Source organism: Dunckerocampus dactyliophorus, chromosome 6 (genome assembly GCF_027744805.1).
Source record: "Dunckerocampus dactyliophorus isolate RoL2022-P2 chromosome 6, RoL_Ddac_1.1, whole genome shotgun sequence".
NCBI classification, from domain to species: Eukaryota; Metazoa; Chordata; class Actinopteri; order Syngnathiformes; family Syngnathidae; genus Dunckerocampus; species Dunckerocampus dactyliophorus.
The window spans coordinates 29,115,078-29,130,093 of NC_072824.1; the positions used below are offsets into that span (position 1 = coordinate 29,115,078).

At 42.7% G+C, this 15,016-nt stretch overlaps 2 protein-coding genes across 4 annotated transcripts in view; both read left to right on the forward strand.

The window, feature by feature from the left end:
• Nucleotides 1-9,712, forward strand: part of abcc6a (ATP-binding cassette, sub-family C (CFTR/MRP), member 6a) — a 39,444-nt gene extending 29,732 nt beyond the window's left edge. For 2 of the 3 annotated variants that reach the window (XM_054779131.1, XM_054779133.1), the window contains exons 19-30: nt 52-235; nt 1,955-2,039; nt 2,150-2,267; nt 3,079-3,286; nt 3,358-3,668; nt 3,818-4,017; nt 4,092-4,218; nt 4,743-5,108; nt 5,185-5,343; nt 5,444-5,610; nt 6,624-6,818; nt 8,381-9,712. In XM_054779131.1, coding sequence (XP_054635106.1) covers nt 52-235; nt 1,955-2,039; nt 2,150-2,267; nt 3,079-3,286; nt 3,358-3,668; nt 3,818-4,017; nt 4,092-4,218; nt 4,743-5,108; nt 5,185-5,343; nt 5,444-5,610; nt 6,624-6,818; nt 8,381-8,489 — 2,229 coding nt within the window. In that variant the 3' untranslated portion in view covers nt 8,490-9,712. The remainder of the gene's footprint in view (nt 1-51; nt 236-1,954; nt 2,040-2,149; nt 2,268-3,078; nt 3,287-3,357; nt 3,669-3,817; nt 4,018-4,091; nt 4,219-4,742; nt 5,109-5,184; nt 5,344-5,443; nt 5,611-6,623; nt 6,819-8,380) is intronic. The other variant, XM_054779132.1, reaches the window with a different exon arrangement.
• A 472-nt stretch (nt 9,713-10,184) lies between these two features.
• On the forward strand, nt 10,185-13,374 carry cep20 (centrosomal protein 20). The gene is made up of 4 exons (XM_054779134.1): nt 10,185-10,254; nt 10,527-10,724; nt 12,697-12,781; nt 13,049-13,374. Exons 1-4 carry the CDS (start codon nt 10,227-10,229, stop codon nt 13,158-13,160), a joined length of 423 nt encoding a protein of 140 aa, XP_054635109.1. The 5' UTR covers nt 10,185-10,226; the 3' UTR covers nt 13,161-13,374.
• Nucleotides 13,375-15,016: the final 1,642 nt, after the last annotated feature.

A 15,016-nucleotide genomic window follows, 5' to 3' on the forward strand; every position in this document is an offset into this window, starting at 1 on the left:
ACAATATTGCATTGGTTTGCGCATATTTTTCTGACTTGTGTGGCTCTGCAGACCCGTATCTTGGTGACCCATGGGATGAGCTTCCTGCCGCAAGCTGACCTCATCCTCGTCCTGGTGAACGGCGAAATCACAGAGAGCGGCTCGTACCAGGAACTCCTCAGCCGCCGTGGAGCTTTTGCGGACTTCATCCACACCTTCGCCAGTGCGGAGAGGAAAGAGAGCGCCATACAAAGAGGTGAGGAGTCAGCTGACGCCATGAATTGGACGTGTATTTTATTTAGTTTGGATGATTTATCATAATGTTATCCATGAAGCCTGAAAAAACAATGTATATATGGCTTGCAAAATACTGTACATCCATCCAGGGCTGTCAAATGATTAAAATCAGATTAATCAGCATTTTCAAATGAATTAATCATGATTAATCGCCATTTGCAACTATGTCTGAAATATGCTCATTTTTACGGTCCATAAATAAATGACACCAACACTAGTCTCTTTCATAGTAGAGGGACATTTGAATCACACATCAACTGTATTATTGTGAGCAGTGAGGCGTTGTGTTCAAAGACACCACGTAGTTGAATTCACAGGTTTTCAGTGTATTTTCTGGGATTTCGGAGCATACGTAAATGCAGCAAATTCCACTTTCGCATTAAGAATTATACAGTAAGCGGTGAGAATATCCACCTATTTAGACCACATATACACGCATAATAAGGAGGTCTGTTTGTGAAGTGGAGATACAGTGTTCCTTCATTCATCGCGGGGGATAGGTTGCCAGAATAGCCCGCAATAAGTGAAATCCGCAAAGTAGCCAACTTTCTTTTTTTTTTTTTAATTATTATTATTATATATGTTTTACGGCTGTAAAACCCCTCACCATACACTTTCTACACTTTTCTCAGACAGGCATGAACATTTTCTCACATTTCTCTCAAAAGTCTCAAAGTAAAAATTTTGTTTGAATTTTAATGATTAACCTACTAGTTTAGACACAAGAAATTATTAAGTAACTCACGTGTACTTCACTCTTCTGACAGTGCCTCGTTGTCCGGGTGCTGCTCCGCTGGAGCGTTTTGTATCGTTGTTAAAACATATTGCTCCTGTTGTTTTACTCCTCCTTATCGTCCTCTATGAACTGTAATGGTATTCCATAATGGCCCCCTGCAGCCGCGTAACTTCTGCCTTCCTTCAGCGTGTCCAGGAGTCCAACTTTCTGTGTGATGGCTGGCTTCCTCTGCCTTTTGGGTGCAGAACATTTTTTTGTCGACATTGCGGGTTTTGTCGGGGAGAAAACTAGCAACCAAACAGCGTTCAGAGTCACAGGCGGTTAGCTTCTTCTGTTTCTTCTATTGTTTACAGTATTGGCAGTAAGCAAGCAGTTAGCTAGTTTGCTAGCCATGACCACAACAAGAGACCACATGAAGGAGATTGATTGACAATGGTCTACAGCCAATCAGGACACAGAAGACAGTGGGTGGTGTGGGCAGAATAGAGAGACACCGCCGCCACGTGCTAAGGCACAGAACTACAACACTCAACTTCCCACAGTACAGTTCTTCTTAAAGGGCCAGGCTCGGGCTATAACAGCGTTCATTAAAAAAAAAGCACTAAAATTGCACTAAAAAAATCTGTAAAACAGCGAGCCTGCGAAAGGTGAACAGCGATGGAGCAAGGGAACGCTGCACATATATTGTGTCGGAATTGCACTGCTGTTGATGTGTTTAGGTCAGAATAAAGTTAAGAAACACAAACTTTGTGTGACACTGTGGGGACTACGCTGTGCCTCCGTCTGCTGTCATAACAGAGAGGTGTGGTTTGCCATGGTGCGCATGTGTTCATTATGCTAAAAAATGTAACTTAAGTCACAAGATAAGTTAGCTGCCGCCGTCAACGCGTTATTTTTTGACAGCCCTAATAATAATGCAAAATGTACTGTACTTTCCTGCAGCTGGTTCCAGGAGGTCCAATGCTCGTCTCAGCGTGGTTGATTTCATGCCATTCTCCAGAGATTTATCTCAGGAGCAGCTCATTGGGTACGTTAACGCACATGGGAGGCACACAAAAACAACAGGAATTACCCAAGCGGTAAGATAAGCATCTTATTGACATTTCCTCAACCCTCTTGTTTTTTCATTTCTCACAGGGGTGACACAACTAATACAAACCTGCAGAATATGGAGCCTGTGTCTGAAACAGAGCAGGAACAAGTTTCAGAGGACCTCGGCAAGCTTACAGTGGTTGATAAGGCCCGCACTGGAAGAGTAAGACTGAATATGATGTATGATTCAAACATTCCCTGACAAACAGCCACAATAAACTACTGTATTTTCCAGACTATAAGTCGCACTTTTTTTCATGGTTTGGCTGGTCCTGCGACTTATACTCCGGAGCAACTTATATATGTTTTTTCCACGCTGACACTGATTTTATAAAATGAATTCCCCCCCAAAAAATGTGACTTATTGTCCAGTGCGACTTATATACTGTATGTTTTTTTTCTTTTCATTCATTCAGTTCTCCCCTATCACTTCAGACGTGCCTCAAGGCTCTGTCCTAGGACCCCTGCATTTCATCATCTACATTCTCCCTCTCGACAATGTCTTCCAGAAAAACGACATCCATTTCCATTGCTTTGCGGATGACACCCAGCTCTACCTCTCTAGTATACAAAATTCCGTCCTCCCTCACCACCTGCTTAACTGAAATCAAATCCTGGCTCACCCCAAATTTCCTTAAACTCAACTGTGAAACAACAGAAGTCCTTCTGGTCGGTTCTAAATCTACACTATCCAAAGTTGGCAGTTTGTCCCTCAACTTCGACAACACCATAGTCTCCCCATTCCCTCAGGTTTAGAGTCTGCCTCTCCTCGATAGCTCGCTGCCGTTCCATTCCCGCGTTAATAACATGACCCGGTCTGCATACGTCCATCTACGCAACATTGATCGCCTGTCGATCGTCCTTGGGTTGCTTTAAAGGCGCTTACAAATAAAATGTATTATTGAGCATTTTTGGCTGGTGCAGCTTATACTCCGGAGTGACTGATGGTCATGTCTACCTTTTCCCCGCTACAGGTGAGGCTGGAGATGTACCAAAAGTACTTCAAGACCATCGGCCTGGCCATCATCATCCCCATTGTCTTCCTGTACGCCTTTCAACAAGGAGCCTCGCTGGCCTACAACTACTGGCTCAGCATGTGGGCCGATGACCCAATTGTTAACGGTACCCAGACTGACGCAGACCTGAAACTAGCCGTCTTTGGAGCACTGGGTTTCGTTCAAGGTTAGACCAGAAGATGCTTATTATTTTATGTTTAGTTTTCATGAATCTAAACGTACTTTGGGTCTCTTCAGGCATTGCAATCTTTGGGACAACTATGGCAATCTCCATTTGCGGCATCATCGCCTCCCGCCACCTGCACATGGACCTGCTTGTCAACGTGTTGCGTTCGCCCATGTCTTTCTTCGAGTGCACTCCGAGCGGAAACTTGCTCAACCGCTTTGCCAAAGAGATTGACGCCATTGACTGCATGGTGCCCGAGGGTCTGAAGATGATGCTGAGCTACGTCTTTAAACTCATGGAGGTGTGCATCATTGTGATGATGGCAACACCCTTTGCAATTGTGGTCATCCTGCCTCTCGCGTTCCTCTACGCCTTTGTCCAGGTAAACCGTGATGATTGTGTGCCTCACGAGTTACAAAATGTTATTGCATAGCTTTTGAGCAACCCCGCTGACGTCACCATTCACTGTCACCGTTCACCCCTGAGCTTTTGATTTCTGTCAAAAGAACTGTTTCTTTTTTCCCACTACAGAGCTTCTACGTTGCCACATCCTGTCAGTTGCGGAGGCTGGAAGCTGTGAGCCGCTCCCCCATCTATACCCACTTCAATGAGACGGTGCAGGGCGCCAGCGTCATCCGGGCCTTTGGCGATCAGACCAGGTTTATCCTACAGGCCAATGACAGGGTAGACTTCAATCAGACCTCTTACTTCCCGCGATTTGTGGCCACTCGGTGAGATATCGTCACTACGTTTTATTCATTTGCTCAGTAGAATGATGATGTTTAAACTGGAGTTTCGCCCATAGATGGTTGGCAGTCAATCTGGAGTTTGTTGGTAACGGAGTGGTGTTAGCAGCTGCCATTCTTTCTGTAATGGGAAAGAACACCCTGAGTCCGGGCATAGTGGGTCTGGCTGTGTCACACTCCCTCCAGGTAAGAAGCCAATACACTTAAGGTCGCGTAATACAGTAGATGCCCACCCACAAACGGCACAAGTAATTCAGATGCCCTACTTTTAAACTCTAACATAAACCAGCAGGAGGTTGTCAAACCAAACGCACCCCTCACTCACGGTGCAACCAAAAATCACACAGCAGGGAATGCTATGTAAAGCAGGTCTTACGTCCCGACGTACGTGCTCTTACGTGCAAAAATGGGGAAAATCGCAAGAGACACGCACGTGGCCCGCACGCAAATGATGTTCTGCATGCACGCAGGAAAACTTTGCGTGCAGCCAGGTTGCAAGGGTTCATGGTTCATCTTTCACTGACGTCATCGTGACACAAATGGCGAACATAGAACATCAGTTTCCTTCCTTCAGTTTCATAGAAATAGCTTTTGTATTTTTTGTATAATTCTTCCAGCTGTGTCTGTTGCCAGGCTTTTAACCAGCACCGCATGATTATATTCATCACAAGCATGTAAGTAATAGTCATAATAAATTCACTTTATTGCAGGTGACTGGAATCCTGAGCTGGATTGTTAGATCCTGGACTGATGTAGAAAACAACATTGTTTCAGTGGAAAGAGTAAACGAGTATGCTGACACTGCAAAAGAGGTTCGTGTTTCCACCACACACACACACATTGTACAAAAAGGGTTTGGTTCATTTTTTTCAAATTTAAAAATACACTATACACCCAGTGACTTATTCCCTTCTCTCGACGCTATACAGGCCAGCTGGAGCCTAGAAGGCAGCTCTTTGCCTCTGGCCTGGCCCCAGACGGGCACTATAGAGTTCCAGGACTACGGGCTTCAGTACCGCAAAGGTTTGGAGTTGGCGTTGAAAGGCATTACCTTGCAGATTCATGAAAGAGAGAAAGTGAGTCATTTCGATTTCGTAAATGAGGCTCACACAGAACTTTTTTCACACATGAGACCTCCCAAATGTGTTCCAGGTGGGTATCGTTGGAAGGACGGGAGCTGGGAAATCCTCACTTGCCCTGGGAATATTTAGAATCTTGGAGGCAGCAAAGGGAAAGATCTTTGTAGATGGGGTGAACATTGCCGACATTGGACTTCATGATCTTCGATCACGCATTACTATCATTCCTCAGGTACCTTATTAACAACACAAATTCAGCTCTTGATTTCGTCATATCAACCGTTAAGGGTTAGGGGTTAGGGTTACTTACTATCTGTGGGACTTTTTCTCAGGACCCTGTGCTGTTCTCTGGCTCCCTGCGGATGAACCTTGACCCCTTTGACACCTACACAGATGAAGAAGTTTGGAGTTCGCTGGAGCTTGCTCACCTCAAGAACTTTGTGTCCAACCTGCCTGACAAACTCAACCATGAATGCTCAGAAGGAGGAGAGAACCTTAGGTATGCTTGAATACAACCGGGGTCGCATTCTTAGACCACCCGCAAGTAATTGAGACACCCATAAAAAAACGTCCATGTTGACACTCTTAACACGAACCAACAGGAGGTCATCAAACCAAGCACCGCCCTCACTCACGGTGCAAGCAATGCACACAACGTAACTGCACCACACTGACAATGCGGGTATCAAAATAAACGCTTACTGCTAAAACAAAACAATACTATTTTATACTGATGTATAACCCTCAAGGCATGCTGGGTAACCTCATGATGTGCTTGTGGGCTTCCCAGAATGCCTTGTGGGTTATAAAGTTGTATAAAATTAAAAAATGCATTGTTTTGCATGTGTATTGCTGTGTAAGCGTATATTTTTGACACCCGCGTAGTCCATGTGGCAGTTACATCGTGTTTAGAGCTGCAACAATGAATCGATGACCCAATTAAACGCCAGCTACTTTGTAATCAATTCAAGGTTTTTTATTTCAATATGTAAACATCCTCTGTTTTCAGCCTCTGAAATGTGAATATTTTTTCATTTCCTTAGTCATCCATGACAGCAGACCTGTTATCTTAGTGTTTTTGCCAAAGCAAGATACTGTATTCACACATAACAGCTTTGATATCAGTCATCGAACCTAACCCTAACCCTAACCTAACCCTAACCCTAACCGCTTAATCAAAAAATAATCATCCGATTAATCGGTTGATAAAATCATCTTTAGTTGCAGCCCTAATTGTGTTCCATATGTTTTATTTGAGTTATTTCTGGTTGCACCGTGAGCGAGGTAGGCATTTTAAGCTTTAGCAGGGCAAATGAGACGTGTTCGCTACCAATAAATGGCCTAATTATGGCGATTGTAAGCACAAAGGGGCAGGTTTTCTCACAGAAAAAGATATTGTTTTGATCCAAAATCAGTGAATGTTCAGTGCCGGTCCACTGAACACTTGCAGGTTGTGTAACACTCGCACACCCCCAGCTAACACTGCTTCTTATCTGCTGCAAATGTGTGTAGTTTGGGTCAACGCCAACTTGTGTGCCTGGCAAGAGCTTTGCTGAGGAAAACCAAAATCCTGGTTCTGGATGAGGCAACAGCCGCCGTGGACCTGGAGACCGACACGCTGATCCAGTCGACAATCCGCACACAGTTTGAAGACTGCACTGTTCTTACCATCGCTCACCGCCTGAACACCATCATGGATTACACAAGGTATGTGTTGAAGTCAACTACAGTACGGTACAGCCCTGCTCTGATTTCAGCATCAAACCAATTTAAATATTAGTCAATGGCAACACGACTGAACATAAAATGCAGTTTTTAAATGAAACTTTTTATAATTAAGGGAGAACAAAAATCCAAAGCTACATCACCTTGTGTGAAAAAGTGATTGCCCCCTAAACCTAATAACTGGTTGGGCCACCTTTAGCAGCAACAACTGCAATCAAGCATTTGTGATAACTTGCAATGAGTCTCTTACAGCGCTGGGGAGGAATTTTGCAGAATTGTTGTCATTCAGCCACATTGGAGGGTTTTCCAGCATGAAGCGCCTTTTTAAGGTCATGCCACAGCATCTCAATAGGATTCAGGTCAGGACTTTGACTAGGCCCCTCCAAAGTCTTCAGCCATTCAGAGGTGGACTTGCTGGTGTGTTTTGGATCATTGTCCTGCTGCAGAACCCAAGTTGGTTTCAGCTTGAGGTCACCAACAGATGGCCGGACATTCTCCTTCAGCAGAATTCATGCTTCCATTTATCACAGCAAGTCTTCCGGGTCCTGAAGCAGCAAAACAGCCTCATACCATCACACTACCACCACCATATTTTTCTGTTGGTATGATGCTCTTTTTCTGAAATGTGACCAGATATAATGGGACATACACCTTCCAAAAAGTTAAACTTTTGTCTTGTCAGACCACAGAGTATTTTCCCAAAGGTCTTGGGGGTCATCAAGATGTTTTCTGGCAAAATTGAGACGAGCCTTAATGTTCTTTTTGTTCAGCAGTGGTTTTGGTCTTCAAACTCTGCCATGCAGGCCTTTTTTGCCCAGTGTTTTTCTTATGGTGGAGTCATGAACACTGACCTTAACTGAGGCAAGTGAGGCCTGCACTTCTTTGGATGTTGTTGTGGGGTCTTTTGTGACCTCTTGGATGAGGCGTTTCTGCGCTCTTGGTGTTATTTTGGTTGGGAAGGTTCACCACTGTTCCATGTTTTCGCCATTTGTGGATAAAGGTCACTGTGGTTGGCTGGAGTCCCAAAGCTTTAAAAATGGCTTCATAACCTTTTCCACACAGACAGATCTCACTTGTTTTCTTTCTCATTTGCTCCTGAATTTCTTTAGATCTCGGCATGATGTCTGGCTTTTTATGATCTTTTGGTCTACTTCACATTGTCAGGCAGGTCCTATTTAAATGATTTCTTGATTGAAAACAGGTGTGGCAGTAATCAGGCCTGGGTGTGGCTACAGGAATTGAACTCAGGTGTGATGAACCACAATTACGTTATGTTTTAACGGGGGGCAATCACTTCTTCACACAGGGCCATTTAGCTTTGGATTTTTCTTTCTCTATCTCATAAAAAGTTTCATTTAAAAACTGAATTTTGTGTTCAGTTGTGTTGTCATTGACTAATATTTAAATTAGTTTGACGATCTGAAACATTTATGTGTGACAAACATGCAAAACAATAAGAAACCACACCACTGTATGTACAGAATTGTTGATACTCGCAATAATACTTGCTACTGCAGTCAGAAATTCTTCTTGCTGCTCCACAGAGTGATCGTCATGGACCGGGGCCACATCTCTGAGATGGACTCTCCAGCCAACCTAATTGCACAGCAGGGACAGTTCTTCCGAATGTGCCGGGAAGCCGGGCTGGTCTAGTTCTACGCTCCCGCGCAAACTTGGCACCTTTTTTATTTTTGCATGGCTTTTCAACAAAAGTTGAATTAGCCCTTCCAAGCATTGTGGCAGCTCAACCCAGGGCATTGTGATTGACTGTCCAGAGATACTGCCGACATTCGCGCCGAGTCTTAGGTTTCTTACACACGGGGGCACGCTGTCCACAGACGTTAACATCAGATTATGAACATTCAAACAAAGTTATAGTGGGATGCTGGAAGTGTGCAAGCTATTAATAACGTATAAGAAGAAAGTGGAATATCTTTTTTTGCGATTTGAGGATGAAGCCAAAGCCTGGAATGAAAGAGGACCAGAAATTCTAAAGACTTTTATTCCCTTTTTGAATGGGAACAGTATTATTTTTGTAGTTTTCCATGTGTTATAAAACAAAACATACAGTATATTTCATGTTTTCTCAGGCTTTAACATTGATGTTTACTGTCACGTTCTCAGCCTCGAATGACAGAGAAAAAAAAAACAGGTCACAGTATTTGCATTCATGTACTGCAAATACACGATAGACTCTGACACACTGACCCCGCGGAGGGTTCAACCTGGCAAACGTGAGGGAAGTGAGGTTTTCATAACCATCAGAAATGAGTTTGAAGCGACCAATTTAGAATATTTATATGACAGAGAATAGGAGCAAAACAATAGTGCGAGCCAAGGCATTCAGAGGCGGTTGTTTATGTCAAAGTAAACACATCAAGTCCAAAGAAACCGTCTTGGTTGGGTTTAAGTTGATGCCTATATCTGAAAAACCACCATGAATGAGGAGAATGTCTCTTCTAAACAATAATAATAAATCTTGGTGAGTGATTGTCTCTCTGCCACCACCGCACAACTCAGGCCATACATATACAGTATATATATATATATATATATATATACAGTATATACAGACAATTCACTATTCTAGTTTTTTGCTGAAGCTACAGTGTAAATAGTCCTCAACGACCTTTAGCCTTGATTCAAAGAATTATGTGAACTTTTCGTAGAGGAAAGTCATATACGGTTTTTGTCTTACTGGTTTAGACAATATATTCAAGTAAAAACCATGTAGTTTATGTGGTATTTCAAAATTCTGAGGATTGTATTATATTTATACTTTTTATAACAAGCTATTTCAGTTTTCACTGATCAGTTTCTATTATTGTATTGTATTGTATTGTTATATGGCGTACTGCCGGATGGTAATAAATGTATTTGACTCAATACTGTAATAGAGTGTGTTGTTGTTGAGTTTTTACTTGTTAAAAACTGTGCAAGGCAACCTGATAGACAAAGAAAATATATGACAAGCCTTGCTTTTTGATCAGGAGTCTTGGAGTCAGTAATTCAAATGTGAGCGGTTATAACCAATACTTACTGGTGCATCTCAATAAATTACAACGTCATGCAGAGGTTATTTGATTTTAGTTAAATTCGGATTAATTTCATTCATTTACTTCATTACAGCATGAGACATTTTTTGTGTTTTTATAAGATACTGAATTTGTGTTTTTTTATTAGCTGTAAGCTGTTGTCGTCAAACTAATTAAGAAAATAAGATATACATTTATAAATATTTCACTCTGTGGCAAGTGAACCTTTCAAATATATTCTGTATTTTGCTTGTATTGTGTAGTACTGAAAAAGGCCGCTAGATGGCAGAAACTATCAGACAGTCTCATTTAAATTGCGCGAAGAAAAGCCATTGGTTTGTTTACACTTGTTGCAATGGCGACCATCACCGAACTGAAATGTGGTAAGTGCACGTTATTGTGGTTTGGTTACTTTGAGAGGTTTACATTAATAATCTAGAAATAACCTACCCTTACGGTGTAGCCGTTGTTAAAATAACAGTTATATGTTGTACACTGTACATAACTACGCTAATGCTAGCTAAGTAGCATTAGCTTTGCTTTACTTTGTTTCGCTAGCAAAGTTGTTAAAGTCCCGGTTCAACACAAGTTGCAGTTATCATACTTAAGAGTGACAACACAGACTAGTTAATGGGTTCAAATCCACACATTTTAGCCGTCCGAGAAACCCTGGAATCCCGCGGGGTGCTGGGCCAGCTGAAGGCTCGTATCCGCGCGGAGGTGTTCGGCGCCCTGGATGACCAGCGCGATCAGCGTCCGTCGTTGTCCCACGAAAACCTGCTCATCAACGAGCTCATCCGAGAGTACCTAGAGTTCAACAAGTACCGGTACGCGGCGTCAGTTCTGACAGCAGGTAAGTCATCACACGTTCGGCTCTGTGGCCACACTGTGGCTTGATGATGAATACAATAACCGTAATGCTTCATCTGCCCCATAGGTGGGTTGTAAATATCAAAGATTTCATAACATACTCAAACTCAACCATATCAGACTCCATTAGTATTCTACACGACGGTGTAACTCGGTGATCGGTGTACAGTACAGTACAGTACAGTACAGTACAGTACAGTACAGTACTACAGTATAAGTAGAGGCGGTCTGCTCGTGATGTGTCGGTCGCGAACGAATCGGCTCGAAAAGTCGGCTCTTTGAAATGAACGACAGGAGCCGGTTCGCGTCGTTGGTAGCACTGAACTCTATAACTGGAATGGCCCGGATCGCTTGCTGCGCATTGGAGGCTTGAAGCCACCGGAAGTACAGAAGTCGCCATGTTGTTTCACCCAAAACAAGAAAGCCAAACAACTAAAATGAGTTTGAGATGCCGTCTTGTGCTGCTATAGTTACACAAATCGTGATACTCGTGAAAATCGCGAGAAGGGACTTACATTTCACAGGTAGGTAAATGCTTATAAATAATAATAAAAAAATTTGATACTTTAAATCTGTAAGCATCTTTTCATCTAAGTAGTTGTAAATTACCCCTTATTCTCCTTTAGATCTCCACACTGCAATGCTCAACTTCTAAAGCAATGGGTAGTAAATATGCGGAGAGACAGGTGGATTCCTGCAGCTAGATCGCAACTCTGTTCAAGTCATTTCACCAAGGAGAATTTCGACAGGACCGGCCAGACTGTTAGATTACGACAAAATGCAGTTCCAACAATATTTTACTTTCCTGATCATCTTCTAAAGGTATGCGTTGCATTTAACTTTGATACTACGTAGATCCTTATCATAACAAATACCTTGTGAACACTGAAATTGAGTTGTTATGCATTGTAATTTCACACCATAGAGGTAGGAAAAACCTTAAACTGGAGGGAAATTTTGAGATTTGCGTCTAGTAAATTTACTCTGTTTCAATGGAATTTTTGTTAATTCGTGCGGTCAGCAGGGACGCCCCTTCCAGTAGTATAGAGTTCAGTGGTTGGTAGCCAGTTGGCAGCCGATTAGTTTTTTTCCGCGTCTGTTTTTCTGTTAAAGGCAAATGTCATAGGTCAAGATGTGTGGCGGCGTCGCTGTGTCCACACGGAGAAGAGGGAGATGCGGATAGGCTGTGGTGCTCTTAGAGCCGATTAGTTCGTGAGAAAGTTGAGAGATTTGACCAATTTTCACCTAATTTGTCTATAGAGATGGGTTTTTGTATTTTATAAAATAACATTTTATCATATTTTTGTAGCTCTTCATTGAGGTTTAAATAAATCAATTTAACATTTGATATCATGTATTTTTTTACGTTACTAATTAATTTTACACAATACACATAATTTGGTAATAAATTAACTTAAAACGACAAAAAAAACCTGAGGAGCCACTTGGGAGCCAAAAGAGCCGACTCTTTTTAGTGAACCCAGCCAAAAGAACCGGCTCTCTAAAAAGAGCCAAAATTTCCATCATTACTTATAGGAGCACACCCTTGCTCTGAAGGAAGCACAGACCTTGCAACACTGCCTCAACCTCACTCATCCATCCATCTTCTATGCCGCTTAACCTCACTGGATGCTGGAGCCTATCCCAGATGATTTTCTGGCGAGAGGCGGGGAACATCCTGGACTGGTCAACCTCACTCATCCTCGCTTAAAAATAGGACTTGTTTTGCTCACGATGGTTATTATTGGACTTTTTGCACTGTGGTCACGGTATCAATGCCAAGTAGAAACGTATTTGTCTTGCTTTTTAACAGAGTGGAACAAAATGTTTTACAGTTTGTTTGTTTGTTTTTTTTTTACTTAAGATTGCAGCTGCCCTCTATTTGAAACATAACCAATCCTCATTGTTGAGCAAAAAGTATTTCTAAACTCGGCTCTAAATGTTTGTTGTCCCAGAGTCAGGCCAACCCCAAGTTCCCCTGGATAGACAGTTTTTGGCCAGCGAGCTGAGAGTCGCAGAGGATATGAGCTCCAAGTCTGTGTAAGTGTGTTTGCTGGGACACAAGAATGGCCAGTACACATCTTTTGGAGCTTTGATCATTTGCTGGAGAGGTCTGGGAGTGTTCACCATCATTACATGTTCACACACGGATTACATAACCACGTCATTGTTTCCACATGGGCTCCTCAGAAGTACATTTTTTTCGACCCCAGTTACATTTTGAACCACAGCAATCAGTGTATATTCCCCCATACAATAACTTGAACTATATTACATTAATATTATGTTTTTCCGTTGACCTTCCAGGCCGCTCCTGTACGGGTTGGTGTCCCACTTCCTGAATAGTGGCGATGACGGGAGGAAGGTGTTCCTAAGGGGCCCCGCTGGTGGCAACACAGGACCTAAAGCTGACAGCTAAACGACGTTGCCACATTGTGGAAATGCACTGTGGACCAAAAACGTGCCAGTGGGTGGGGAAAAAAACAGACTCAATCACATTTCATTTCAGGAGTTTTTAGTCAGAAATCCTTATCACAAAATGTATTTATCTATCTAATAGTATTTGTGTGTCTTTTCACAATAGATTTTTTAAAAATTTGTTATGTCATTTAAAATAAATGTTTTATAAAGTATTTAAGTGTGCTGTTCTTACCGATTACCACATGGTGGCGGTCTTACCGTTAGAGAAGACACCGGAATTGGATACCTAACAGAAATAGAAATAGACATTGTAGATCTACAAAGACCGTTTGCCAAAAAAATGCGTGCCTTCTTGAAAATCAATACTGTAGCATCGACTGTGATGGAGATTCCTTCATTTCAGTACGCTCAGTCCAAATTAAGTGTGAATTAAGGGTTTTGAAAAAATTGCAAAATGATAGTTATTGCATTTCACTTCCTCTTCTTGGAAGGGAACTTGAAATTTTTACCACTCTAACGTCTGTAACTACACAGACACGACACTTCTGCCCTTAAACATGCAAATCCAGCTACAAAAGGCTTTGAAACTATCCCTTAATCTACGCTGCATCCGCCTCTTGCTATTTGCATCCCCGCACATTCGGCATTCAGCATATATGGCCCCCAAATTTTCAGATTTCTGGTAAAAAAAAAAAAATCCCCCACAAAATAGGCGGCTTTATCCTCAGTGAGTAATCATTTTAAAGTATGTGATAGGGATGTCCGATGGACTGCCGATCTGTATTTTGAAGACCGGATAATAACGGCTTCCACTATGAGATCGGGCCGATCCGGATGCCGTATCACGTTCGTAACTGTGCCACACTCCAACACGGTAGGTGCGGCAATGCGCCTCAAAGCAGGTTGCCATTCGACTCCCGCCACCTGCAAAAGAAGAAAACGCAACACCACCATGCAGACATGCCTCCGGTGTACCGTGGTGAAGTTAGTTTCACATTGGATATTGGGCTCCATAGCTACAGCGGTAGTTCCTTCTCACTGTGCCCAGACTGCTGTGTCGTGGTGCGGGGAGCTCGCACAAGAAGTGCAGCTCTAACCGCTGGTTGTTTATCCTAGGGATCGTCAATAAATTACTATTGCGTTGAAGAGATTTCCACGTTAACGGAATTGCGGATGGAATCATGGAATTGGCCTATAAAAACTGAATCTACTGTTAAACGCGGAATCTTGCGGAAATGGACATGTGAATGAAATTATGTCATTGTTCGTGTGCGGAAGTATTTCCCGGGCGGGCCGCTCAATTGTGTCAGAATCTCATCACAAACGCTACTAAACATGTCGTGAAGGCGGTGAAAACCCTTGTAAACTCCTCTGTTACGGAGCGTGAATGGAAACAAGCACGTTAGCTCAGTTTAGCAGAGGGTGCTAGTGCAGTTGTGTGTGTGTGTGTGTGCGCGACTCAGGCTGGACGAGTATTTTTTCACCGTGTTGTGATTTACCGCTTTAACGTAAGAACCATTTTACAATGGCCACTGACGACGTGCAGGTTCTTAGTGGAAAAAGACGAGAGGCACGTTTATTCTTGCACACAGCTCGTATCCACCGTCAACTGCCATTCTCAACACGCACGACACACTTCCGGCCTTCAAAATGAGAGCGCTGTGTGTCACGTTTGTCAATTGTGTAAACAAAATAAGGGTGTCATAAAAATATCTTGCATTAATAACGCGATTGGAGTTACATCTGTGACTACATCTTCCTTAATCGCAAGCACGGCCGTTACAGGGATCGCTACCGGATCGAATCGGCAAGACTATAAAAAAAGTAGAATCGGAATGGAAGCCAAAAAATGCG